Raw genomic sequence first — 27,808 nt, forward strand, 5'->3', positions numbered from 1 at the left:
TGACACAGAGCTGGCTATGTGATAAAATACTTCCAGCGGCCAGAAGGGATAACATCTTGCTACTTGCAATATCATCTCTTTCTACCTGGAGGAATAAAACAGAACAAGTGGCCAGTGTTCTTGACAAATGGATACAATTTCAATTTTTCAAAAGGTGACTGTCAGATTCATCCATTGTGCCAAATAGATCTGTCAAGTGACCTTGCCCATTTACCAATGGATGGCACACTGCAGAAACATGTTGGGGCATTTAAAGGACAAAATGTCACTGTGTGGATATTATCATCAATACAACATATATTGGCATTCTGTCACTCACTGACTTTGAAGGGCACAGATTAGCTCCCGCTCCCACATCTGTGGGCTAAGCACCTGTGCTACACATAATAGTTTCTCCTTACCTGGCGAGAAGACTGCAAACAATTTCATGGACCTATCAAGCAACTCACCCTACCTGAAAACAAATGATTGCATCTAGAATTCAATTAGAAGTAAAGAGTTGGTAGTCCTTTCTCCTTTTGCTCCTCCTACTTGCTTCATGCTGTTTGGCTTAGTCTGCTCTTGTTAATATTAACATCTCCTAATTTGAGACCTCATATGCAACCCAAACTTGTACCTTCAGAAGCAAGATAAGCACAGACAGTGTAGTGTTGTGTGGTGTGGCATGACATAGCAAGGCATGGCATGGTGTGGCATGGCATGGTGTAGCATGGCATGTTATGATGTAGTGTGGTATGGAGTGTATGTGTGCTGATAAGTATTAAACCCAGAAGCACACTCCATCACTGATCACTGAGCTATGTCCCTAGTATCAATTCCTTCAGTTTGACTACCACATCTTCCTTTAAGAAACATTTAGTTTTTTTTTCAGCTTGGTATTGGCATAAAAAAAGACAGATGAACCAATGGAATAGAATATAAAACACCAATATCAACTTGCACACCTATGGACATCTACTTTTTGATAAAGAAATTAAAAATATAAAAAGGAAACAAGAAAACATATTCAACAAATGGTGCTGTTACAGCTGGCTGTAAACATGTAGAAAATTAGATCCATATCTATTGCCATGTACAAAACTCAAGTTCAAATGGATTAGAGACCTCAATATAAATCAATTCTCACTACCTCCTAGAAGATAAAGTGGGAAATGTATTAGAATGCATAGGCAAAGGAGGCCACTTCCTAAATAAAACCCCAGTAACACAGACACTGTGAGAAACAATAAATGGGACCTCTTGAAACAGAGAAGCTTCTGTAAAGCAAAGAACATGGTCAACAAGACAAAATGGCTCCCTACAGAGTGGGAAAAGATCTTCACCAACCCCACATCTGACAGAAGGCTGATCTCCAAAATATGCAAAGAACTCAAGAAACTAGACATCACACTACCAAATAATATAAATACAAAATGGGGTACAGATCTAAACAGAGAATTCTCAACAGAACAATCTCAAATGGCAGAAAGACACTTAAGGAAATGCTCAACATCCTTAGTCATCAGGGAAATGCAAATCAAACAACTCTAATATTCTATCTTACACTGATCAGAATGGCTAAGATCAAAAACACTAATGACAGCTTATGCTGGAGAGGACATGGTGAAAAAGGAACAATCAACTCTTGCTGGTGGGAGTGCAAACCTGGCCAGCTGCTGTGGAAATCAGTATGACAATTTCTCAGATAATTAGGGATCAACCTACCTCAAGACCTTGCAATACCACTATTAGGCATATACCCAAAGGAGGCACATTCACACCACAAGGACATTTGATCAAGTATGTTCATAGAAACATTATTCATAATAACCAGATCTTGGAATAAAACCAGATGTCCCTCAATTGAAGAATGGATAAAGAAAATGTGCTATATTTAGACAATGCAGTACTACTCAGCAGTAAGAAACAATGACATCCTAAAATTCACAGACAAAAAGACAGATTTAGAAAAAACATCCTGAGTGAGGTAATCCAACCAGAAAGACAAGTATAGTATGTACTACTCATAAGTGGATACTGGACATAAAGCAAAAGATACGCAGCCTACAATCCACAACTGCAGGGAAGCTAGAACCCTCTTCCAGAAACAGATGGAAGCAGATGCAGAAATTCACAACTAATCAATTGGCCAAGCTCCTGGAGTACAGTTCAAGTGAGTGAATAGTGATAATACGGATAAAGTAGTCAAGACCCTGATGGCAAAACCCACAGAATCAGCTGACCTGATCTAGTGAGAGGTCACTGACTCAGGTCTGACAAACAGGGAACCTGCATAAGACCAAACTAGACTCGCTTAATAGAGGTGACAATGGTGTGATTGGGAAAATATATAAAGTCACTGTCATTGGGTCCAAGATTTAACTCTAATACACAAACTGACTTAGTGGAATCCATTCTATATGCAGAGATATCTTGCCCAGCCTAAACACAGGGGTGTGGAGGGTGGATAGGTGCCTTGGTCTTGCCTCAAGGAGACGATGGGACAAACAGTAGATTTAGTACAGGAGGCCTTACCCTCTCTGGGGAGCAGATGGGAGCTGAGGGAGAGTAGGGAGAGCAGAAGGAGAGGATAGAGGGAGAACTTTGATTAAAATGTAAAAAATTAACAAAAACACATTTAGTTCATTCATCAAGAGTGGATATATTCTTTCTTCAGCATCACAAAATAAGAAAATTATATTTGTATGCTCCCCTAAAGGCAATAAATGATTATAAAATATGAGAGAATGATTGACAATTTTCTTCTATCTGTGCTCATTAATGCTTTGGAATGAGCTGAAATATATAAAAATAAGTGCACAGTATAAAAATTATAATTGGTAAATTTAGAGAACACAGACAATGATTATTAGCAATATGATACAATATGAATATGTTAATAGATTAAAACTTGTAAGCTATTGAAGAACATGGATAAAGGCCATTAAATCAAAAAAAGACATGAACAAAATAGGAAATGTAGCCAGCCTTGCAAAAATTTAAGACAAGGCCTCAGAATTGCAATAAAGTAAAAGAAGATGCCCTGAATCCCTAATCCTCCTGCCTCCACCTCCAAAATGCTAATTTTACAAGCTTATGGCACCATGTTCCATATTTATTATCCAAAGAAATACAACTAAGTGTATCATAGTGACATGGCATCAATGAAATGAGTCGAAAATTGTAGGGAGTCACCGTAAACATGCCTCCTAAGGGCTGGCTAAAGGTGTACCTGACCACGCCTGTCAGGGCAGTATTGGCAAGAGTGTGATTTACCAAACCTGATACTGAACAAGTAAAGGCTGATTGTGTGGGGTTTTACTATGTGTCATGAAGGGCCACTCATACTACATTATTTAGTGACAACAGTTACCTAATAGTTCATTAGTTTGACCTAACAATTAATGCAATTAATGATTCCATATATTTATGTAGTATTTGTGTAGCTAAAAAGTCTGAAAACCTACAGTGATCATTTTGTTTGTTTGTTTGTTTTTGAGACAGGATTTCTCTGTGTAGCTTTTTGGAGCCTGGCTCTGTGGACTAGGCTGGATTCAACCTCACAGACATCTGTCTTCTTCTGCCTCCCTGGTGCTGGTCATCACCAAGTCCATTTTGCGACAGTGGAATTTTGTGTTACTTTGACTTGTTTTATTTATAAAATTATCACTTTTAGATTTTAGACTTTCAACTGAGAGTTTGTTAGTTTTATAATTTTAAAGATGAATATTTTGAACAGGAAGATTTCTTAATTCTTCAAACATTGTGTATTCTGGCTCAAGCTATTGGTGAAATTATTTCTAATTATTGAGCAACTTGTCTCTAGCTATTGGTACAAATGAAAATTTAGTGTTTTTCTTGCACTATTTAAAATGTATTTCCCATAAATTCATTATTTCCAATTGGTAAATCTTGCACAGAGCAAAAGAGTTGGTGTCTGAGTGTCCTGAACCCTTCCCCACATGAATAGAGACTTCCAATAATTTCTTTGAAACTTTCATCCCAGTGACCCTGACACAGGTGTGTGACAACTGAAGGAAAAAATAGTAATCACTGTGACCTCAGAAAGACTGGAATGACAGGCAGTTGGATCAATGGCATTTCATAAGCATGAAAGAATAAGGGTATACTGTTTTATTATGAACACACGCGCACACACACACACACACACACACACACACACACACACACACACACACACACACACACACACAGTTACTCCACTGTCTGAGGCTTACATCTCTCTGTTATAAGGTTGACTAACTGTGAACCATATATCATAGAGACAGTTCCAGCACCAAGTATAACATCCCCATTTGTATTAGATAGTTATCATGTGACTAATTATTCACCCTCCCCCAAAAAACAGCCTGAGCAGATGCTCATTCCTGGGATTCTTTCCCTTCTGAGACAAACTTAGATGCACATCATGAAGACACCAGACTCCGTAGGCACTCTGCAGACAATTGACCAACAAAGTTTACATTAAATACTATTAATGTGCCATAGCACTGACACTTAAGGGTCATCACTATAGTGTTTCTTATTTATTCCATTCTTTAGAACTTACATTGTTTATTTGAAAAAGTGCCCAGATGAAATCAATTCAACTATCTTCCACTAATTATATATATATATATATATATATATATATATATATGTATATGTATATATATACATACATATATATATATATATATATATATTAATTTTATGAACCAATTCATGGGTTGCTTTGAATTTTAGGGTGATTTTTATCTTCATTTTCCCCCCAAGAGGGAAATTCTTAAGCTTCTAGAGAAAATGTGGTGCACTATTTCTTAAGTATGATTTAGTTTTTATTTATTCCGGAATAATTTCACTGTGAAAACTGCTCAGTTTTTGAACTTGTCAGCCTCCTAAGTGCTAGGGTTACAATTCTGCTGAGTGCTGTGGTTGAAGGCCTGGGACCACGATGGATTTATCTAGTTTGAGAAATGACTTCAAATAGGAGGTAAGACCAGGTATTATAGAACCAGAGAAATCTTCTGGCAGAGAATGGAATGAGAGGTGGAATCCTGAAGAATTCTTACTAATAAAGAAGTCAAACAAAAAGAGTCAGGTGAAAGCAAACAGTACTCCAGAGAGTGAAATTTGTGAAAACTGTGGAAAGGGAAAGATATGGTAACAGTCTTGTGTTTTTGTTTTTGTTTTTTGTTTTTTTTTTGGACTCCAAATTCATATTATTTCTGAAAGGTTCACATGGTTTATGTATGAATACTAAAAATCTTTTGTTAACTTCTAGAACTTTCTTAATCCTGACAGAACATCTGCAGAGAACATCCTGTCATTCCAGGATAATCAACTGCAAGTTGCTAAATTAAGAACAAACTGCCCTTAACCTTGAATATTTTTCTTTTAGAAGAAAGAGGTTCCCTAGGGAGTTGTATAATTATATGATTGTATCCTTCCTAAGAGGCTATTTACTGATAAGGATTTTCCCACCATTCTTTACAGTTAAATATATGACTTAAAACAGTTCAGTGGGATTTTCTTCGGATGACTGGGAACAATCCTGGGGAGACAGTATGAGCAAGCTGTCTTTATTAACTCATATATCCCTTGTTCACACACCCTGGAATTAGCAGCCTCCATATATTCTCAAGCCCTACACAGCCAGACCCTACTATGACTAGCGGGGCTGAAACTGGAGGAATGATGATGATTTGAGGCAGACAACTGACTCTTTAACTTATAGCTTGCTTTTATTCTACCTTTTTCCCTTTCTTTCTGAAGCAGTTAATGATCATGGCTGATCAGAGATTCCAAGTTGTCTCCCAGTTACGGGGACAGTACAGTGGCAGTCACATAAGGAAGGATGGAGATAGGACAGAGTGATCCAGTTCTTTCAGTAGCTGAACTAATACAAGAGAGACTCTCTCTAAACTTAATCACCAAAGGAAGTAATGAGAGTCATTTGTATTCTGCTTCCAGTTTAAGGCAAACTCACTACAAATGGAAACGGAGTAGCAACACCGCATTCCCTACCAGAAACACAGGTTTCTATTCCTCTTTTAAATCCTTAGTTCAAAAGGCTTGGATTGAGTGTGAGAGGAGGCCTGTTCCTCTAGAAGCAAAAATTCTCTTCATAAAACTTTTTAAACATTAGTATTTTTATGTTCATTTATACTTCTAACTTTATTTAGGGGTCTGAAACCCAAATGGATATTTGGGTTATACAGAGAATAGTTAAACATAGTAAAGCAAAGTAAAGCAAAATGGATCAGAGTAGCAAAAGACTCTAAAACAGAATAACTAAGAGACTGAATTTCAAAAGTGTCCCCACAAAGGGTGAAGTGAGGTCATAGATCCACTAATTAGCCTGCTTTAACTAGCCACATGATATCAATGCATTATCCTCTATGAATGCAATGCAATTATCATTCATCAATTAAAAATAATACTGAAAATGGACTTGGTAATCAGAATTACTACATTTGAGTTCTTAATCTGCCACTTCCTAGTTGTATGTCTTAGGCAAATTAGTGATCAACTCTGGACACCCCATCAGTTAGGGACAGTAAAGAACCCTATGCAAAGTATTTATAACTTTAAGTGGGTTAGTGTGGGAGGCAATGCTATAATCTTAATGAATAATAAGTTATAACTGTTACTGTGACTTTTCAGTGACTGGTCTAAAGGTCCTTCATTCTCCTGAGGTTCTGTGTGAACACCTTTTTCATAAGCCCCTTAATCTTCCACTGAGGAAATTTTCTGCCAACTGCTGTTTTTTCAAAATGTGATAACTGGTTCAATAACATCTATATGTTTCTGAGAAATACAAAACTAGTGTACCCACACCTCTGGGGGTAGAGCCCAACACTCAGTTTTAACAAGAATCTTACATGCATTGGATTCAGCCTAAAGTTGGACAGCCTGTATGAACTGAGATAACAATGTGAAAATCTCCTCAAAATAATCAAGAAGCATACTGTGTTTATCTGTCCAACTGGAGAAAAGGTAGTGGAACTTGCTGAAAAGACATGCTTGGCAAGTAATTTTATAGTATATTAAAGTCAGAGAATTTCTGGGAGTAAAAACAATTGTTTTTTCCATAAGTGCATGTGTATGTTCACATGAGTGTGTACATGAGCATCCCATGTTTATGGAGGCCAGATCTCAGTCCCAGATATCTCCCTTGGCTACTCTAAGTTACCTTGGGGATAGTATTTCTCACTGAAAGTGGAAGCTCTCCAATTAGTCTAACCTGGATGACCAATGAGTCTTCTGAATCTGCCTGCCTCTTCTTCCCCAGTAGCAGAAGTCCAGATGTTCAAACCTGTGCCTGGCACTTTAGATGGGGAGCGGGTGCTTGGGATCTGCGGATCTCAACTAACATCCCCATGATTGTGTGGTAAGCACTTTATCTTCGCAGCCTCATCTCTGACATTTCTAATAAATGATTTCCTGGTCTGTTTTCTTCCTTGTCAGAGAGGATTTGTCACTGTGATTGGAATTACTGTCACTTTTTGTATCCACATCTAGAATCTCTAGCAGAGTATAGTCCCAGACAGAGAATAACAACATCTCACTAAGCTACCTTCTCCCAAAGACTCAGCAGATCTGTTAGATGAATTACTTCATGGAGAGAAACTCTATGCTCATGAAAAAGCTGCTTCGGAAGTTTAAATACATGAATATTTTTGCCATTTATCAAGTTCTGGTCATTTCAAATAATGCATATTTAATTTTAATGGCATGTTTCTCAGTCAGTGTTTGCTATCTTCAGTCAGAAAGAGAGAAACAAATACAATTAAATATTTACCTTTCAAAATTGGCAAATGTAAATAAGTACAAAATAATTCTAAATAATTAAAATTTCAAGTGAGTTTTGGATAAGTTTGTAATCATATCCTTCTGAAACTATTAAAGATTAAACAGCTTGAAGACACTTCGAACAGTCAATATTGGTCTTAAATAAATGCAACTCTGTTGTAGAATTTGGAAGAAATGTTTCCTTCAAATATAACCACAAACTTAAAAAATCAGGCTACTGGATTAAACATAATTATTTCTCCAAATATATGTAGCTGTCTGTAGCTACTCATGGTTATATTTGCTATCTCTTAGGAGAAGACAAAGGAATATTCCTAACTGGAAATAGTGTGTTCATGTAAACATTCTTATTTTCATTGGAAAAAAAAATTGTCCTGTGGCCTGCAGTTCCCATGAATTGTAAAAAAGTATAGTTTTCTACTCTTTCAATAATGAAGTATCAAGTCTATCTTGCAGGGTTCTCAAGAAGCATACTTGAAGAAAGAAAGAAAAAAACTGATTTTTCCAATAAGGTAGTTACTAGGGGCACTTAGGCCACCAGGCCATTGACAGGTGCTTAACCACAGTGGAGATGAGAGGCATTGTGTGCACTGTTAAAAACAGTAGTGGGCAACGGCTGGTAGATGCAGACTGATGATACTTGGTGTCCCTTCATATGTAAGATCAATGAACCCAGGAATACACCTTCTTCTCAGGCTCAAACCATGTTCATTTGATAAGTAATCCACCCCAAAATCCTAGAACCCAAGTCTCCTGAGAAAGTATAGATAGCATCCTGTGCTTATGAGTGCATCTTAGTGGGATCAGTATGAGACAAGCTAGGCTCCCAGGACCAAGCCCTACCCCCATAGAACAGGTAAATCTGCCAAAGAGCCCCATGACTGGTGAGGGAGAATCAGGTTGAAGAGGGTAGTTCACCACACTGTTCTAGTGTACTAAAATACCTTTGCACTTTTTTTTTTAATTTCCTTACTCTCCTTCTTTGTACTTCCCCCAATGGACCTTCCTGATCCCTCATGTTCTCCTCCTTTTTCCTCTTTTCCCTTCCTTTCTTCCCTACTTCCCTCTCCCCTCCCTACAAGTTTTTAATTTACTCAGGAGATCTTGTAGGTTTCCCCTACCAGGGGGTCCATGTATGCCTCTCTTAAGGTCCTCCTTGTCTCCTAGCTTCTCTGGGGTTGTGGAATGTAGGATAGTTATCCTTGGCTCTATGTCTAATATTCACTTATGAGTGAGTACATATCATGTTTGTCTTTCTGTGTCTGGGTTACCTTACTCAGGATGGCTTTTTCTAGTTCCATCCATTTGCCTGTGAATTTCAAGATGCCGTGTTTTTTTTTTTTATTTTTCTGCTGAGTTTCCATTGTGCATACGTATCACTTTTTGTTCATCAATTCTTTAATGCATTCTCTGGCTTTTTGGAGCCCATTCCCTACCGAGGGATATCTTGCTCAGCCTAGGTGCAGCAGGGGTAGGGGGTGGGGGGTGGGGTGGGGGGTGGGGGGTTTACCTCAGTCCTGCCCCAAATGATGTGGTAGACTTTGATGATTCTGATGGGAGGTCTCACCCTCTCTGAGGACTGGATGAGGTGAGATGGGGAGATGGTGGGTGGAGTTGGAAGACAGAAGTGAGAAGGAACTTGGATTGGCATGTAAAATAAGATTTTCTAATTAAAATGATAAATAATAAAAAATAATCAATTAATTAATTTTACATCTTCATCATGGTTCCATGCCCCCGCTTCCTCCCATTGCTTCCCCCAACATCTCCTCAGCCTCCCTTCATCCACCCCTCCTCTTCTTCTGTTCAGAGAGGGGCAACCCTCCCATGGGTATTAACAAATTGTAGTGTATCAAGTTGTGGTAGTACTAAGCACCTCTCATTATATTAAGGCTGATTAAGGCAATCCAGGATGAGGAATAGGTTCCCAAGACCTAGCAATAGTGGATACCTAGCCTGAACTGGCCATCTCCTGTGATCAGATTGGTAACTATGCCAATTGCCATTAGAGAGCCTTTGTGCATTTTATGTCAATAAATCATGAAGGAATGAAGTGCTGCTATAAAATAGACCTTATCCATATCTGAAGACAACAATATTCATTAGGATAGATGTCTTTTCACTTCCTATAAACTTGCAATCAGACTAAATTATTAAAAGTGCTGCAGAACATATATAAGATATTTAATCCACTTGTATGGAGTCATACAATTTTAGATTCAGGAAGAACTTCTGATTTGTTGATCACAGAGACCTAAGTTCAAAGTTTATCTCTATCATGCATTAACTTGAGAGGCTGTCCCATATGCACAGATTCAGACATCACACTAGCACAGTTTTCTTTAGATGTCAGGCAATTAAGTGACAAATTCCAGTCACAGAAGTCTGTCAAAGACCTTGTATCTAACAAGTACTCATGGACAGTAGCAGATAGTAATATGTTACAGATATTCAAAACAGCAAATGCCTAGGGCACTGACTCCAACCCAGAAGACTCCATTGCATCATGTGTTAATATTTTTCTCCATTCTATGATCTCCCCCTCTCTCTCTGCACTTGAAAAATAATGGGAGAACCTATTGTGGTAATACAAACCTCTGATCTAGCACTTAGAAAGCAAAACAGAGGCAGGGAAATTGCCAATGGTTCCAGGACATCCAGGGTTATAATACTGAGATTATGTATCAAAAATAAATAAATTTAGGGCTAAGGAGATGTCTCATAGTTCACCTATGTTTGCTGCTCTTCCAGAAGCCCCAATTTTAGTTTATAGCATACATATCACATAACTCATAAAGTCCTGTTTTACAATTCCAGGCAGTCCAACACCTTCTGATCTCTACAGCTCCTGCAGTTATATGGCACATGCACACACACATTAGAATACATAATTGCTAACTAATTAACAAGTGTGTGTGTGTGTGTGTGTGTGTGTGTGTGTGTGTGTGTGTGTGTGTGTGTGTGTCTGTGACCTTAAGATGGCTCAGTGGGTAAAGAAAATTTCCATCAAGTCTGATGTCTGACAATCTGAGTTTGATCCTTAGGACCAATATGGTAGAAGAAGAGAAATTATTCCTTAAAAGTTATCCTCTGACCTTCACATACATACATACATACATACATACATACACACACACACACACACACACACACACACACACACATGTCTATCATATATGACATGTGGACATACTTACAAAATAAGTAAACACATAAAAAGTTACCATTTTAAATGAATAAATAAAAGCAGACTGAAGGAAAGAAGATGAGAAACAACTGTAGTTCATCATGCTACTTTTCCAGAAAATTAATTTTTATCTCTAATAGTCAATGACTTAGGCAATGAGCTAAGCTATAAATAGGTGAGTGCTTATAGGATTGATAGAGAATACTCAGGTTAATCAGTAGAAGGTTCCCATATAACAAGAAGTTATTCATGGTAAAAATCCCCCATCTGAAACACTTATGAATCATTTCATATTTTCAATTTTATAATGTTTCCATATACACAATGACTTATTTGGCTGAGCGGGCTCAAGTCTAAGCATGGAATTCACTTATGTTTCTTGTGCAACTTATGAATAACTTACAGAGTACTTGAATTTGTTAACAATCTGACTATGACCAGTCACAGGAGGGCGGAGAGAAATTTCCACTCGTGGTAAGATATTGGCACTCAGAACATTTCAGGCTTTAGGTTGGAGAGATACATCAGTGAGTAAAAACCTTGCAGTGCAGGCATGAGGAGTTGAATTCAAACCTTCAGAACCCAAGTGAAAGCCTGACACAATTGTGTACTTCTACAATCCCAGAGTTCCTATGTAAAGATGGGAGGAAGGCCTGGAGAATCCCTATAAACTTGCTGGTCAGCTAGTGTAGTGTAGTTGAAACAATAAAGAGAAGAGACCTTGCCTCAAACAATGTACTAGTAAATAGCTGCACCCAAGTTTGCCCTCAATATGTACACATGTGCATCATAGTATATGCAAGCCATGTCATACACTAATACACATACTCACACACAAGCACATTTTATATGCATAAACACACACGCATATTAAAAAGTTTCATATTTTGGAACATTTTTAGATTTCATATATTTAAATTAGGCATACTCAACGTAAAAGAATACAACAATGACCCAAGAATCAGGATCTCTTTAACAGACCTGTTTTGTTTTTCTAAATCTATGAATTAATTTAGAATGCTTCCTTTCTGCAAAAGTGCTTTCTGTCAAACTTTCTGTGTGCTCTTGATGAGCACAGTTCAAGAAAACTCAAATAAACGTTTGCAGAAGCCCTGCAAGATGAAAAGTATGGAGTCAGATGCCACCAGAGATGATTGTACTTAGGAAGAATAAGACTCCACACTTGACCTCAGATAAATTAACTTTAAATAGAGTGGATGAGTCAGTGCCTGGAATGCAAAAATTCTAAAAGATCAAGGTTAAGTGCCAAATAAACATGAGGGACTTTAAAGACAGAGGAAGAATAACGGTTACTTGGTAGAGGAAAAGAATGAAGAGAATAGGGCCTTTTCACTCTTGGAAGTGGTTCCCTTCACCTCCTGGTATTGGAACTAGCATCACACAAGAAAGATACAGGCACTAGTATCTTCTCTAGCCCTATGGGAGGGGATGAAAAACTCACTTCCTAAAAGGTGCAATACAAGAGTGACAGCCTCTTGAGATCATAGAGGCAGGAGTTGGAACACCCTATCTCTATCTGTCTTACAGTGACTCATGTTGCTTATCTTAATACCTCTGTATCTTTATCTGCATAAAATAACAATTTCCTCTACACAAATGGGAGAACAAACTGATATGAAACATATAGATTAGGTGGCCATCTAACAGGAAGGAAGCTCTAAGGGTGGTTAGAAGGATGGTGAGAGGAGGATAATGATGGTGAGAGTGATAGTGATGTTGGCACTGGTGCAGCTCAAGCCCTGGCTCTGAATGTGGCATAGGTAATGGATTTCTCAGTTATTGCAGATTTATAAAGGTAGTGTATCTATCTAATGACTGTGCACAATTTTAGAAGGGAAGGATTTTATATGTGTTCACCTACTCAGAGAAAATTCTAGTGGTGGATGGAATCACATTAGGAACATTTACTAAGTGTTTAGTACATGCAAAGCCATGTGTACTCTTTATTTTTCATAGTAACAGTATTCGACAGGTCCTAATATAGTTATTTTATTTTAGGTATAAACCCAGGCTTATAGACATTATAACATCTAAGGTTATATTGCCAATACAATGAAAACACATCCAAACTATCTGATTGGTTGCTGCTCAGTTACTAAAGAATAATATCAAACATTTTGCCCTTGGCTTTATTCTCATTCTGAGGCCTGCCTATTTTATCCAGTTCTTCAGTTGAGGAGGAGTGATGGTTGCATCTCCTTGATTCTACTTTGCCTCTATACTCATATTCTCCCGCCAAACAAGGAACTATTTCACAGAACAGCCCTGTCTCTGGCAGCCTGGTACTGTCAGAGTGATACTTAAAATCAGATATCAAGGAAAATGGCATCCCAATCCCAGTCCATAAACGTAGCAGGGATGAGTTGTGGGATAATGCAGTAAGGCCACAAAATTCCAGAGTAAGACCAACTCTATCAATGACATGCTTTGTGTTAAGGGCATTGAAATAAGTGTCTCCATGAATCATTATACATGTCTTAAGTCTTCTAAGAATAGAACTAAATTATCATTTAATGGTAGGAATCATGAATCCTAGATATTCAGGTGAGTATCCAAACTCACATGATTAGCAAAAGAGGGATGTCAGCTGTGTTTAATACTTTCACTCTTTTAAGACAGTGTCTCACTGTGTCGTCCATGCTTTTTCTGAACTTACCATCTTGCCATCCCTGGTGCATAGAACTGGGTCTGTAAGCATGTCCCACTAGGTCAAGCACCTATATCTTTAACTCCATATCTAGTCCTCACTGAAATAATAATCACATTTACCAGAGGCCATGATTGCCTCCCAATGTTAAACAAATCCAAGGAAGTTTTGGGGGAGGCTTTGAGTAGTGCCAGGTGAGGGAATACCGATCATTTCAAATCAAGTTACTGGGTTTGTGACACCGTTTTCTGTTCCACTTCTTAACTAGTTATCAAGAAACAGCAAGCACAATGTAGGCAGTAAGCATGTGCCCATGGGAGGCTAGTGAAACAACATATTGGGCACTCAGATTTATCTCTTCCAGAAAGCAGTGGTTCCAGGTGTTATTAAGCTGGCAAATCTCTGAATCACAAATCAAAACCCGACATTTCACTTCGGTAGATCAACTTTCCTATCTGTGTCTTGTCAATTATCTATTGTCCCGTTTCAGGATTTATTAATAAAATATATTAAGTATGTAATCTCAAATGTGAAAGTGATGAGTGAGAGGAAGCCATGGTGCCTCAGTGTGTGGTTGGTTTATTTTTTGTCTTAATGCTAGTATGCTAACTTCATCCAACTTAATTATGATGAATAGAGAATGACACAATTACCCTCTGTTCTGTTCCTCAGATGCTATATTTTGATAAAATTCACTACATTATGCTCTCCCCATGAACACCAAAAATGGATATGTTGATATGAAATATGTTATAATTACAATTGAAACATACCTTACATAATGATAGTGTTAAAATAAAATTATGGATGTGTAGAGACAACATGGTCATGCATTTTGAGTACAATGCATGCTCACAGCAAAACATGATAGCTGAATGAACAAACATGATTTGGTTTAGCCAAAGAGGCTATTTGGTAGCTTTCAAGTACTTAATATCTAAATCAAGTGTAAAACCAGTGAGATAAAATTTAATCCTATGTTTTCAGCTTAAAAGTTGACTTTGGCAGCTGGAGAGATAGATGGCATATCACTTAAGAACACTTAGTGGTGCATGACTTTAATCCCAGTACTTGGGAGGCAGAGGAAGGCAGATCTCTGTGAGTTTGAGGCCAGCCTGGTCTCTAGAGTGAGTGCCAGGATAGGCTCCAAAGCTACACAGAAAAACCCTGTCTCGAAAAACCAAAAAAAAAAAAAAAAAAAAAAAGAAAAAGAAAAAACATGGCTCCTATTGCAGACAACCTGAGTTCAGTTCATAGCACCCATGTTGTAGCTTACAAACATCTATGTAAGTCCAGTTCCCATGGATCCAATGCCTTCTTCTGGCCTGGAGATGTACCAGGCACACATGTGGTACACCTACATGCATGCAGACCAATACTCATACATATAAAATAAAAATAAATCAATAAGAAAAATTTTTGATAGTTGAATGAGAAGTCATGGGTGTGGCTTAAGAGTATGTGTTTATCATGCACAAAGCCCTGGGTTCCATCTCTTGCACCAAAACATAAATAAAAATTAATGTAATAATGACAAATTTAAGCAAAGATATGAAATTCCTGGTAGAATTGGCCAGAGTGAGTATTCCTGTGGATATTTTAGAACAAGTTCATTATTTTTCTTCAATAATTTTGTAACTATCTTTTAACTTGAACATGTATATCAGAAATGGCAATTTCTCAGCTGTCTTTGATGAGGTATGAAATAATAATGCTAAAAATATTTATACAAGATACTTATAAATTAAAGTGGCACCCAAATACAATCAATGTTGAGTCTTATAAAATATGGCTCTAATTACATTATCAGAGAATTGTCAACCTGACAGCCTGAAGGCACACCTCGAAGCGATTACTGAGATTCTCTTTGCTTCTGGGAATGGCTGTGAGGGTTTATCTTGATTAGGTAACTGGGGCTGACACCATTTCTAAAGGAGGGTAGCACCATTTCCTGGGTTGGATCCTCAACCAATGGAAAGGAGAAAGCTAGTAGTACACGAGCATTCAACTCATTTTAACTGAAACACAACGTGACAACTGCCTCAAACTCTTTTCATCAGGGCGTAATGAAGTGTAAGCCAAAATAAGCCCTTCCTCCTTTAAGTTGCATTTTCAGGGTATCTTATCATAGTGGTGAGAAAAGCATCTAATACAGGGAGGAAGATAGAAAATCAAAATGGTTCTTCTAAATGTTTTTACTGTGTTAGCATCTTTGTTGTTGTTGCTATCCTGGGGATCACACAGCATACAAAGCAAGTGCTCTAGCAATGAGCTACACCCTCAACCCTGAAGTCACATGTAGTATCTCCAGTTTATACAGTTGCATCTCTAATCCAAATCCTTCTTCAGAACTCCAGACTTACATAGCCAATTGTGCATTCACCATCTCTACATGGAGAGCAAGCACCTGAAACATTCTATTTTCAAAGCTGATTCTTGTTTTACCTAATCCACTTTTTACATCTCAATAATCCTGCTTTTCTAGATGTCTGCGTTTCAAATCTTGGATTCAACCCCCCCTTTTTTTCTTTTCTTGGCTTCATACCCAATATAATACTAAATAGGAAATCTTCCATCAAGATTCAAAATGAGTCTTCTTGAAACCTGTCCTGGTAGCACAATGGGTAAAACTACCAGCCTAACCCCACCCTTTTCTCTTTTTTACTTGTTTTCCTTGACACTGCTCTTGGCTCTCATCCTCAACACCACAGACATGGTTAGCCTATTAAAGCAGAACACAGATCATCCCATACCTCTGTTCAAATCCCACCATGACATGACTATGTTAAGAGGGAAAAACAAAATGCCTATGATAATGTCCAAGGCCTTTGATCATCTGCTCATACAGCTTTGACCCCCAATCTTGTTAGTTTCTTTTGCCCCATGTCATCACCCAACATGTCAGTGCCATGCTTCTGCTTTAACAGTTGTGACACAGGGTCATTCCAGCTACTGGGCAGCATGTCCCTCTGAAAGACATCTGCCTACAAATGTCTGACTTCCAGTCTTTGCTCAAATATCAGCTTTCAATTCTACCCTGGATATCGTTTTTATAATTAGAACCTTCCTTTGTATCCCTTCCCCAGTATTGCCTAAACCATATTTAGCATGTTCTACAATAGTTTTGCACACTGCTGGGTTTCTAATATGTTACAGAATTCATTTACACCACCTCTTTCTATGAATACTGATGATGTACACTGAGAGAGAGAAATTTTAGAGAAAAAGAGAGACCTTACACTTTTTAAATGGAATGTCCAAGTAGTTGGAGATGTAAATACTGAGGAGGCTTAGTAAATATTTCTGAGTAAAATTACAGGCAGACAAAGCAAAAGTAAAGCTGAAAGCATTTAACTATTGCAATAGAATTTGAACTTACGGGTGAATGATGTGCACTATTAACTCTTCTATAACCCTAAAGCAGCACAACGATCTGGGGGAGGGTATACATGACTGTAATTTCACTACTCTGGAGGTAGAGGCAGAAGGACAGCTGAAAGTTTGAGATAAGCCTGGTTTACATAGGAAACTTCAAGTCATCTATGACAGCATATAGAAACCCTGTCTTCAAAATAAAACTAACTGAAAGAAACAGAGAGATAAGGAAAGAAAAATGTTAAAATTTCTTAGAATGCAAAGTTCATTTTAATCAATGTACCAAATTGTTTTATTGAATTGAACTGTTAAAATCCCAAGCTGAGCTATTAAAATCTCTCTATATATGTGTATGTTTATGCATGTAAATACATATGTGTGAGTGTGTATGTATATATATTTAAGTATACAAGTACATATATCTGTGTCTATGCATAATACAATATAAATGATGTTATAGAGAGACATGCCAGTAAAAAAAATAGTGAAAAGTGCAACACATTATTGTTATTGTAGCTATTCTGTAGTAAATTCGGCAATTGTGATTATTTGGCAGTAGTAACACTTCATTACAGGAAACACTAAGGAAATTCACTGAACACACAGGGCATGTTAAAGTCAGCACTAATGAAATCCTCACAATTACTCCATCAGATAGGTATAGTTTTAAAACTATTTATTTATTATTATATGCATAATGTGCAGACATATGTAAGTGTGTGGGTAAGTGCATATCATGGTATTTATTCAGAAGTCAGGGAAAAACTTTTAGAATTGCTTCTTTCTTTTTACCATGTGGATTCCAGGTATCTCTCAGGTCATCAGGCTTGGAGGCAAGTTCCTATACCTGGTAAACCATCTAGTGGGCCCAGAAATGGTTTTTTATTATTATTTATTATGCTCATCAGAAAGGTAATTTGATGGTAAAAGTGATTCCTGTTTGAGGAAGTCAGGAGAAAAAAAAAGGGGGGGCACATACACCTTTACACTTAGATCTAATTCTTGAACTTGACTGTTCACTATTATATGGACAGGTAGAGACAGGCAGGACTTTCTAACTTCTAATGAGAAACATTGCTGTGATGTCATCCTGAACTGTTGACTTCACGGAAGTCCAGCTGAAAATACAAGAAAAATGCATGATCTGTATTTTAACGAACAGAAACAGCTTCCTTCGAGTAGTATTGCTGCCAGGCTGAGCTTTTCTACGTGTCAACCTTCCATCAGCACCTAGAACAAGCAGCAGCTGCTGCACCATGAAGAAAGCACAACACCCAGAGATGGAGAATTCTGCAAATGACCAATTATAAAACTATTAAGCTGCAGTACTTTCTGAGCAGGAGGCAAAATAATCCATTAAACTGGAAATTCCTACCCTTCCGTCCACGGCCCACACAAACATTAGTGTTGCATTTATTAGGTTGTACTTCCTGTGCTCCATCAACTTGACTTTCTGCAATTGTATTAATACAGTCCCCTCAGTTTGCACATGTATCTGAATGATGGATTTCCTCACTTGAGGTCTTGAGAGAGTGGAGTGAATGAAATAAAGTTTAGGACGTGCTGTCACAATCCACAAAGACAGGCACAGAACTGGAACAAGAGGAAACATCTTTTCTCATTTATTAAATAAGAGACATTTACTGTGTATTTATGTCCATGTGCCTAGTTACTGGTTAAAGAACAGAGAACAGACATTTTTCATTGGGTGACAAGGGTTTGTGTGGGGTGGGGTTTACGCAATGTGGCTGTACAATAGGATTCAGTGTTTCTACACATAGCTATAGGTAAGCAATTGACAATGGTATATCTTTAAGCCATCTCGATTTCAAGGTAGGGAAGTACATGATTATTTTTAAGCTTTTTGCATTTGCGTAACAATTGAACTCTATGAAGAGTGATTCATTACCTAGGTGTTAGGTCTGAACACCCTTTGCCTGTCAGCCAGGTAGGTGACTTTGGGCTGCAAGAATCCCTTTTTTTAAAATGCATAGTAGTATAACTATAAGGGCATTCAGAACTACTTTGGCAACCAAGTGAGATGACATTCTTGGAAGTACATGGCACAGTGACTCACACTAAGAACTCACACAATTACTATCATCACTACCAATGCTAAAAGTAAATTATAATGTCTCATAAACTGTAATACATAACCTATATCATTGTAAAGTCACATACATTAGTTTTTGATGTTGTGTTATAGTAGCTTGACTCAGGAAACATTTAACAGTAAATATAGTGGCAAAGAAGTTAATTTTCGGACACAGAAATCTCATACTATTAAGAACCATGTAATGGTACTTCTCTCTCAGATCAATATTTTCTTTTAGAAGGACTAATTTCTATGATTTGTTAAAACACAGAAACATTTATGTTGTTTTGTCAGTTCACAAAAGATCCATTATTAACTAGTCTTACTTTACATTGTGCAATTGTTGTCCTGCTAAATACTGATCATGTGTGCATTTTAGGTCCCGGGAACATGAGTTTGCAACTATTCTTAATTACCTATTTAAAGTCAAAGGGGATGAGGAGTGGAGTCAGGCTTGTTGCTTACTGTACAGGGACCAGGGAGTTTAATATACTTTGTACTCCATTATGGAATGAAAATGCTTCTGTGCCCTAGGGATACCAACAAAAGATTTGCTTTAATGAAAGGAACTGAGTGAGGCTCCACAGCTCCTAGAGAGGAGGCCTACAGGCTATAGTTTGCATCCAAAGTATCTGTGTTCTTTCTCAACTGCATATAGACAGTAAATAAGCAATTGCAAATACTCAAAGCAACTGAAACCACCACACTCATTAGGAAGACTGAGGAAGAATACAGTGTTTTTGAACAACTCAAAGATGGGCATGAAGAAAACATCTCATACTCATTTTAGCTTAATAAATGCCAGTTACCACAGGAAAGTAGCTGTCTCCCAGTACAGGTAGCAAATCAAATTCAATTCCAGGGTAATAATTGTGCTTTTTCTCTTGTTTATAAACTCTCTCTCTCTCTCTCTCTCTCTCTCTCTCTCTCTCTCTCTCTCTCTCTGTGTGTGTGTGTGTGTGTGTGTGTGTGTGTATGTGTGTGTGAAGTACGTGGGTCTATGTACCACAGTGCCCTTGTAGAGGTCAGAGAACAACTTTATAGAGGCTGTTCTTCCATTGCACTCTTACATGCATTCAAGCTCAGGTCACCAGGCTTGAAGGGGAAGGATCTTGCTAGCTAACCTGTCTTGCCAGCCTGTTTAAAAAAAATCAAACAAACAAAAACATTTTCTAGAAATTCAGGAATTCATCTAGATTTAGATGCCATTGACTTTGGGAGTTTCAGGTGAGCAAGTTCAGCCTGTCTGTCTTCTTCTCAGAATTGCCTTTTTCTGTCTGATTGGCTGTCAAGTCTTTGTGTGTTGATGCCCTATCCCCCCAGGCATGCCACCTCACAATGCCTTAGTCCTGAACTCCCAAGGATACTCATAATTTCTGACAGAAACCCCTTAGGGAAGATTCTAATATGTGTAACCCCAGATGCCCACAACTAAAGTAGTCATTTACTTTACTTTATCAAAGCCATGTGACTTAATGCTGGGATGTAAGAAGGATGTCATTTTTTGACACCTTCCTAAACAAAGATGCTTAGAATTATGGTAAGACAAGATAAGACAGGACACTGGACAAAGATTTAACTGCTGCTATAAACCCTTGTGATTTTTGGTACATTGACCTAAAAGGTCTTTTTTACCTAACAAGAGCTTTGATATAACCGACTGTATAGCAGACTGACTTAAAGAAAAAAGCAAAAAGAAAGAAGGAGAGTTAGGAAAGTTCTGGATATGGTCACTGAAGTAGACTAGTAATGATGAAGTTGTGGAAGTGCAAAGGTGATGTCATGGGGTGTTTCTAAAAGCTAGTTTGACACACACTAAACAAGATGAATAGAAATTTCCAGAAACTAGAGTGTACTGTAGATATGTCTCTTGCATGTGCATATGAATATGTTTATGTATGTGGGAGTATGTGTGTACACTGTATATGTGTGTAGAGACGAGAGGTAGAAGCCAAGTGTCTTCTTCAATAACCTCCATCTAATTTTCTTTTGAGACAGGGTCTCTCCTTGAACGTGAAATTCCCTGAGATACACCATTATGCCTGACTTATGTTTTGTGGATTCAAACTCAAGTCCTCAATTTTGCACAATCATTACTTTACCCACTGAGCCATCTTCCCATCCGTTAGATACTACATTTTAAAAATAAAATCAAGGTGAAGAAAACAAGGCCTATATAAATTAAATGATGTATTTAGGGTATCAGGGATGACATTCATATCACTAGAAAACATGGTATAATTCACCTACTATCTTTTTCTATCATATATAACCTGTACATATGTTGAATGCAGAATACTTTTAACTTCTTATACACCAAATGTCTGTGAAGTTAACCCAAACGCTACCTTTGCTTTTATTATTTTAAGTGAAAAATACCCAGAGAGATCCTAATTAAATGGACTGTATATGCATAAAATATACATGGAGGTATCTTCAAATATAGCATGTGGATGTCTTCATTTCTTCCCTCTCTGCTCTTTTAAAAATGCCCCTTTAAAAATTTCCCACTCACCATCTGTTAGGTAAATTTCCTAAAACACAGTAAATGTGGAGGCAGAGATTTTCAGAGATGATTCCAAATGGCAGTGCTACCTATATTTATGTGATTTTAAAGAGTAGGTTAGAGTTGCTTCAAAAAAACAAGTCCCCCACCTATAGTAACACACACCCTATAAATTGATCTGAGAGAGAGAGGGAAAGAGAGAGGGGGACAGAATGAAGATAGGCATCTAAGTATATAAAGTAGTCTCCTAAAGGCTTAATATTATATGCAATTCAGTGAATGGAAGAAAACCATTGAAAAACTTGCAAATGAATTTCATTTATGGTACAAAGTTCATAGGCTTAGATTTGTATTATTATACTCAATGAGGGTACAATATTGCAAGCTAGTTATTTCTGAAAAAAAAAACTGTACAAGTACACACAGATAGAACAGATGCCATGCAGTTCTGTGCCTACATCTACAGCCTAGATCGTATCAGTGCACGCACGCACACACACACACACACACACACACACACACACACACACACACACACACAGTCTTCTGTTAGAATCAGGATGTAAGTCAGTGAAAGAGGAGCTTTCATCAGCAACTATCATCCTCTACACTGTAATGTCTCTTACTTATGGCTATAAAACACTGTTCAGGAAAGATTCATCTTTTGGCCACCACATTATGTAACCTCCCCACTTAAGCCATCCCTATCCTGTGATTAGTATTTAAAAATATGTTACTCCTCGTCAGTAATAATTTATTTTTAATCTTTCTGAGCATTAAGAGAGTATTATTCTGCCCAGGCTTAGGAACAAATCTCCAGAAATTCCTCCCCAATGCTTCTTTGAGGCTGAAAATGCATCACAGGACAGTTGCTGTGATTTAATTCTACTTGGCAGAGCCCTGGCCACAAGCTAATTTCATTAGCCTCAAACTCCTGGATTTGAAAGACCTACGAGATCTGATTCTTGTTCTCATACATGTCATTTGCTAACCTATTCAGGAAAGATACAGGAGAGAGGGAGGGAGGATGGAGGGAGGGAAAGAGACAGACAGAGAGAGAGAGAGAGAGAGAGAGAGAGAGAGAGAGAGAGAGAGAGACTGACCTGACTTTCCCGTCCTATTTCTGGCCTTGCACACCAGTAAGAGAAGAATTCCGAGTCAAAGGCAGTATTTACATCTGAGTAGTCATCCCTGGTTTTGTCTGCATTTTACAGTTTCCACCCTGGCTATGCTGGCAGTAGGAGCATTTGTTGTATCTCTGACTATCTCATTACTTCCTCCTGGCCCCCAGCACTCAGCATCCCCTCATTTAGTCTGTAAGTATCTCCTCCCCCAGGCTACAAGCTCATCTCCCTATAAATTCATATCTCAAGTGATCAGTTTGGCATGGTCCCCACAGCCACCCACGAGGAACAGAGCAAAGAAGAGAACTCAAATCACTGTAAAGCTCAGAATTCAGTCATTTGGAGGAGTTTATTTTATATAGGACAATTTTAATCGAACAGAACCCTGTGGTCCCACGGGAGATTTGCCTCCTCACTTTTTCCTCTTATTTGAAGGAGTCCACTGTTATTCTATCGTTATTCTCTTTAATCATTTTGCAGGTTGACAGAATCTAAAAAACTGGTGGAACGTGCAGGCTAAAGGCTTCTGAAACCACATGCAATAAAAGGCCACTAAAATGTATCTATGTGAAATAGAGACAGAGACGTATATTATGATATATGTTCATATCTGTGCACGTGTATGCACAGGCTCTTGCACACACACACACTCACTTCCACATGGGGAATGGCCAAACAAGGATGCACACTAACTGCTATGCCCAGCTTGCAGCACAAGCCACAAGTTGGAGCAGCCCTTTCACTAGCAGCCTCTTTTCAGCAACTGCAGGTGAGAATCAGGGCCTCTTTTGCCTCAGCTCCACAATCCAACATGAATAGCAGCAATTTGCAAATTAGAGGAAAATGACAGTGTTTTCTCTGAATGGTTTTAGTCCCAACCCACAGTGCTCACACTGCCATTAGGTCCCATCCTTTTCCAGTCCCGAGAATGGGAGCCTGGAAAGAACACCAGCCATTTCTTTCTTTGGAAGTTGCCTCAGTTTTAAATGCTACTGAAGAGAAATCAGCTCCCCCTGGAGTCCTTTGCACACTGTCCCTAACTTCATCTGCAATGACTTTCTTAACTTGAATATTTCACTCTGCAGACACAGGCCCAACTGGGATGATGCCCATGCTCCCATTGAGGAGAAAAGCAAAGAAATAATACTAAAATGCTAAGCCCAGAATGTTCAGCCCCCCTTCAAGGGTTGGGAGGACCACCCCACAAGCACACACACTAGAAATTCTCAGGTATTGTCTCTGCTCTTCTCTTCACCTTTTCTGCAGCTGCCATACCTACCCCCAAGTTGTCCAGCTTCAAGCTTGGAGGTAAAGGAAACTCTGTTGAGTTTTCATGACAAAAGCCCCGGGGCCCTTTCCGAATACAAGCAACCCAGAGTTGAAGTCTGCCCTCAAATCACTTTAAGGGAGTGCAAGCAGCAAGAAGTCTCCATGCTGACACAGTCAGGAAGTATCAGGGTGCTCCAGTGCTCAAAGGGGATTTGCTGGCTTCAGTTGAGCACATCCAAGGTTTGACCACAAACTTCCCACTCCTGGAGATGAGGCAGGTTCTGTGTTGGCCTGACTGTCACCAACAAGCCTCTCACAAAACTCACACCCTTAGGAGAAGAAATATGTGAGCAAGAGTCACTTTTTAGACTCAGGCAGCACAGTCCTGATGGGATCATCTAGCACAGCTAAGGGAAGAGATTGGCTGGATTTGGCTACCACCAAACAGGCCGCAAGCCCTGGGAAAGGAGAACTGACTTGAGGCAAGAACTTGGGAATGAGGAAACAGGCTGAGATGGGGCCATGGGAATGGAGTAAAAAATGAAAAGATAACCAAACAAGTAAACAGAAAGAAAGAAAGAAAGAAAGAAAGAAAGAAAGAAAGAAAGAAGCAAACACGGAGACCTCATCACCAGAGTTCTCCAAACTCAATTTCTAACACCCAAAGCCACCCATTTCTACTTAGTGCAGCAGAGGAGACAAGGGGACCGAGGCTGCAGGGACCAGAGGCAGAGCACTGCGGTTGGACCTACTGCTCATCAGTACTACATCCGCCTTCCTCCCTTTTGGAACCCAGGACGTGAGAACTGCATGCCCTCACCTCCCCACCCAAGAACACCCCACTGCTCCTGGGCAGAGCAGACTCAGTCTCCCAGCTGAGCCTGGGATTTGGGTGTGGGGTTGCATTAGTGAGGGAGGGAGACTAGGAGCAGAGGGAGCAGTCAGTGAAAGCGATTTTATTTCGCAGTTAGCATGAGCTCATCCCCAGCTGAGGTTTGAAGTGGCAGCAGAAAGCTAGCTGATCGCCCAGCTCCTGCCACTGGCCGGACTGCAAAGGCAATTTAGGCGGTGCACGAAATTGCCAGGAGGAAACCAACTCTGTGGGGATCACGTCAGCAGGCGGGGTCTCCCCAGTGGGGCGGATACCCCATGCCTCTGATGGAGACCGGCTACAGGTCGAAAATTCAACCCCAGAGAGATGGGCAATTAACATCCACATGCCGGCAAACCCCAGCCCTCAGTTGAAGAAGGGGCTTCTTGAGGTCTTCGCGAATATTTCCGTGGAGTCGAGGTTTCCTAGGTGGCTTGGGCATGGGAAGTAGGGGAGTTGAGAAATGCCATTTTTCAAAGCATCTTCTCATTATTTTTTTTTATATATATATTCCGTGTGCCTAACCTGCTCCCCTAGGAGCCCAGGCAGTTTTACAAGCCTGTTTCCAACCATATTTCACTCTAATGCAAACCCATTTAAATCATCGCCTTGTTTTTCCGAAGATTGCTTCTTGTAAATGGGACCATAAATCCGGGGAGTCAGGTCAGCTGGAGTGGAGCATGGACAGGGGAAGACATAAAAGAGGAGTAAACTAAGCAAGGAAGATACCTCCTTGGGTGGGGTGGGAGGGATTCGGCAGGATCTCCAGGGAAGAAATGCCGGAGTAGCTGGCCTGACCCCTGCAACCCACGAAGTCCAAACCAGCCTTTAAGGTTAGAGCGCAGGGAGCCACAGAATGCTCCTCCCCAAAGGGAGCGCCCCCCTACCTGGAAAAGCCTCAAGATGTTGGCTACCATGATGGAGACTGAGCTCCCCGAAGCCCCAATCACTCCAACTACTTTCTCTGGCTTGACGAAAACCGGGGGCTCGCCGTTGGTGCAGCGCACGTCGGAGGTGTCCTTCTGGATGAGCGCCTGGACGAAAGTGAGCGACTGTTCGAGCGCATAAGTGTCCCTGGAACAAGTGTCCAGGATCCGCGCGCCTAACGTTACGTTGGGCAGCAGGTTGGGATCGCTGTTGATTTGGTCTAGGGCATAAAGCATAGCTTCCAGCCTGTGGATCCCGTTCTCCCTCTTGATGTCACCGCAGGGCACTCCGCTGGGACCCTTGGCGTGCACTGGGAACAGCCCCCCAAGGGTGACGTCCCCCTCGATCCGGATCGAGTGCGGGGCGTACATCTCCTGGCCGCGCGCCGCCGCCGCCAGCACGCACAGGAGCACCTCCAGCACGCAGCAGGGGAACTTCATCAAAGTCAGGACGCGGAGCAGCTTCCCCAGCTGGACCATGCCGCTCCTCCGGATGCTGCTGCGGTGGCGGCGGCGGCGCTGGAGGGAATGCTGGTGGGCTCTCCCAGGTCGGGGCTTCTCGAGGTGAGCTCCTTTGGGGGAAGCCCGGGGACTTCTCTAAAGCACAGAGGGTGGAGGAGCCGGAGGAGGTGCGGCGGGAGAGGATGGGGGGTCCCAGGGCGCCAGCCAGCCTTGGGCACCTGGCGCTGTGGCTCTGCTGGCCCGCGCACCGAGCTTGCGCTCCCTGGCTTGCGGCTCGCGCTCTCCAACAGCCAAGCACTGGGGAGAGGGCAGGGATTGCTATCGCTTTAAATGGTCGTTGGGCTCCCTCTCCTCCTCCTCCTCCCACTCCCTCTCTTCCCTCCCTTGCTTGCTATCCATCTCTCCCCACCCTTCCAGCGCCCGCCCTCCCCACCGGTTTGCATCATCACGCAGGGAGGGGCTGCGTGCTGAGGTAAGGGGGGTGGAGGAATGGGTGGGTGGCCCGGGAGCAAGGAGGTTGCCTCTCCATGGGAGTTTCGTTGGTCCCCAGGGAATCTGTGGATTTCAGGATAACAGTATGCCAAGCTAAGCTCTTGTCCCCAACTCTGGGATGGAAGCTTCTGGTCTACCAACACCCACGCCCACGTTCTAGGAACCGCAGAGGTACACTTGGGATGAGGTGGGGATATGAGGGCTGACTGATCCGGAGCCCCCAGACTGAGACTTTGATCTTAGCTCTAGCAGTAAGACAGGGAGTCCAGAAGTGGAACAGTTAGTGAAAGGGGGCGGGAGGGGGGACCCCAGTCTCTATGACTGGCCCTCTTGTGCTAGCTTATGCTCAGAAAAATACAGGACATTCAGTAGCCTGATTCATGACTTAACCAAACAGCTTCTCCGGGAGCAAGCACCCTCTAGCTTGGAGGAAATCTGAAGCCAGGAGGATAGCTAAGGGACAGTACTGCAATCTGGATCTTCCTAAGGGCCAATACTGGCCAAACTAACTACCTTCTTCAGCAGGTCTGCTGCAGAAACCCAGGGTCCAGTCAGTGCCTTTTCTTTGCTTTGCAACAAGAGAACAACTGAGAACTCCAGCACTTACCTCCCTAGCGCTGAGAGGTATAAGGCTCCCTCTTCCCTATTTCCAGAGATACTTCTGGGTTGGTGACATTTTTTTCTCTCCTGGTTAGGAAACAGCAGGAAAGAGGAGATGGTAGGAAGAAGAAAGGGGAGCTGCAGAAACCTCCTGTAAGACAAGGGATGTTATTTTCTCTTTCCCTGCAGGGACCTGGGGAACAAAGCCAGGATGGCAAGGCAGGTTCCAGTGCAGTGCCTCCTGTAAGGTACCCCCACTGAAACTTAGTCCATTAAAGCAACAAGTGGAATTAGCTTTGTTACAGAGGAATTTAAAATTTCTCTGGGACCTTCACTCAACTATCGGTGATGCTTTTGCTGAAGTGTGTAAAAGCTATATTATATAGATTTGAGGGCGGAGAGAAGGCCAAAAAACAAAACAAAACAAAACAAAACAAAA

At 40.3% G+C, this 27,808-nt stretch overlaps 1 protein-coding gene across 1 annotated transcript in view; it reads right to left on the minus strand.

Annotated features, from left to right (window-relative positions):
• Nucleotides 1-26,295, minus strand: part of Grm7 (glutamate metabotropic receptor 7) — a 787,913-nt gene extending 761,618 nt beyond the window's left edge. Inside the window, exon 1 of the mRNA XM_035448802.1 lies at nucleotides 25,777-26,295. Within this exon, the coding sequence (XP_035304693.1) occupies nucleotides 25,777-26,295 (519 nt within the window). The remainder of the gene's footprint in view (nucleotides 1-25,776) is intronic.
• Nucleotides 26,296-27,808: the final 1,513 nt, after the last annotated feature.

The sequence above is a fragment of the Cricetulus griseus genome, chromosome 8 (assembly GCF_003668045.3).
Source record: "Cricetulus griseus strain 17A/GY chromosome 8, alternate assembly CriGri-PICRH-1.0, whole genome shotgun sequence".
In the NCBI taxonomy this organism is placed as follows: Eukaryota; Metazoa; Chordata; class Mammalia; order Rodentia; family Cricetidae; genus Cricetulus; species Cricetulus griseus.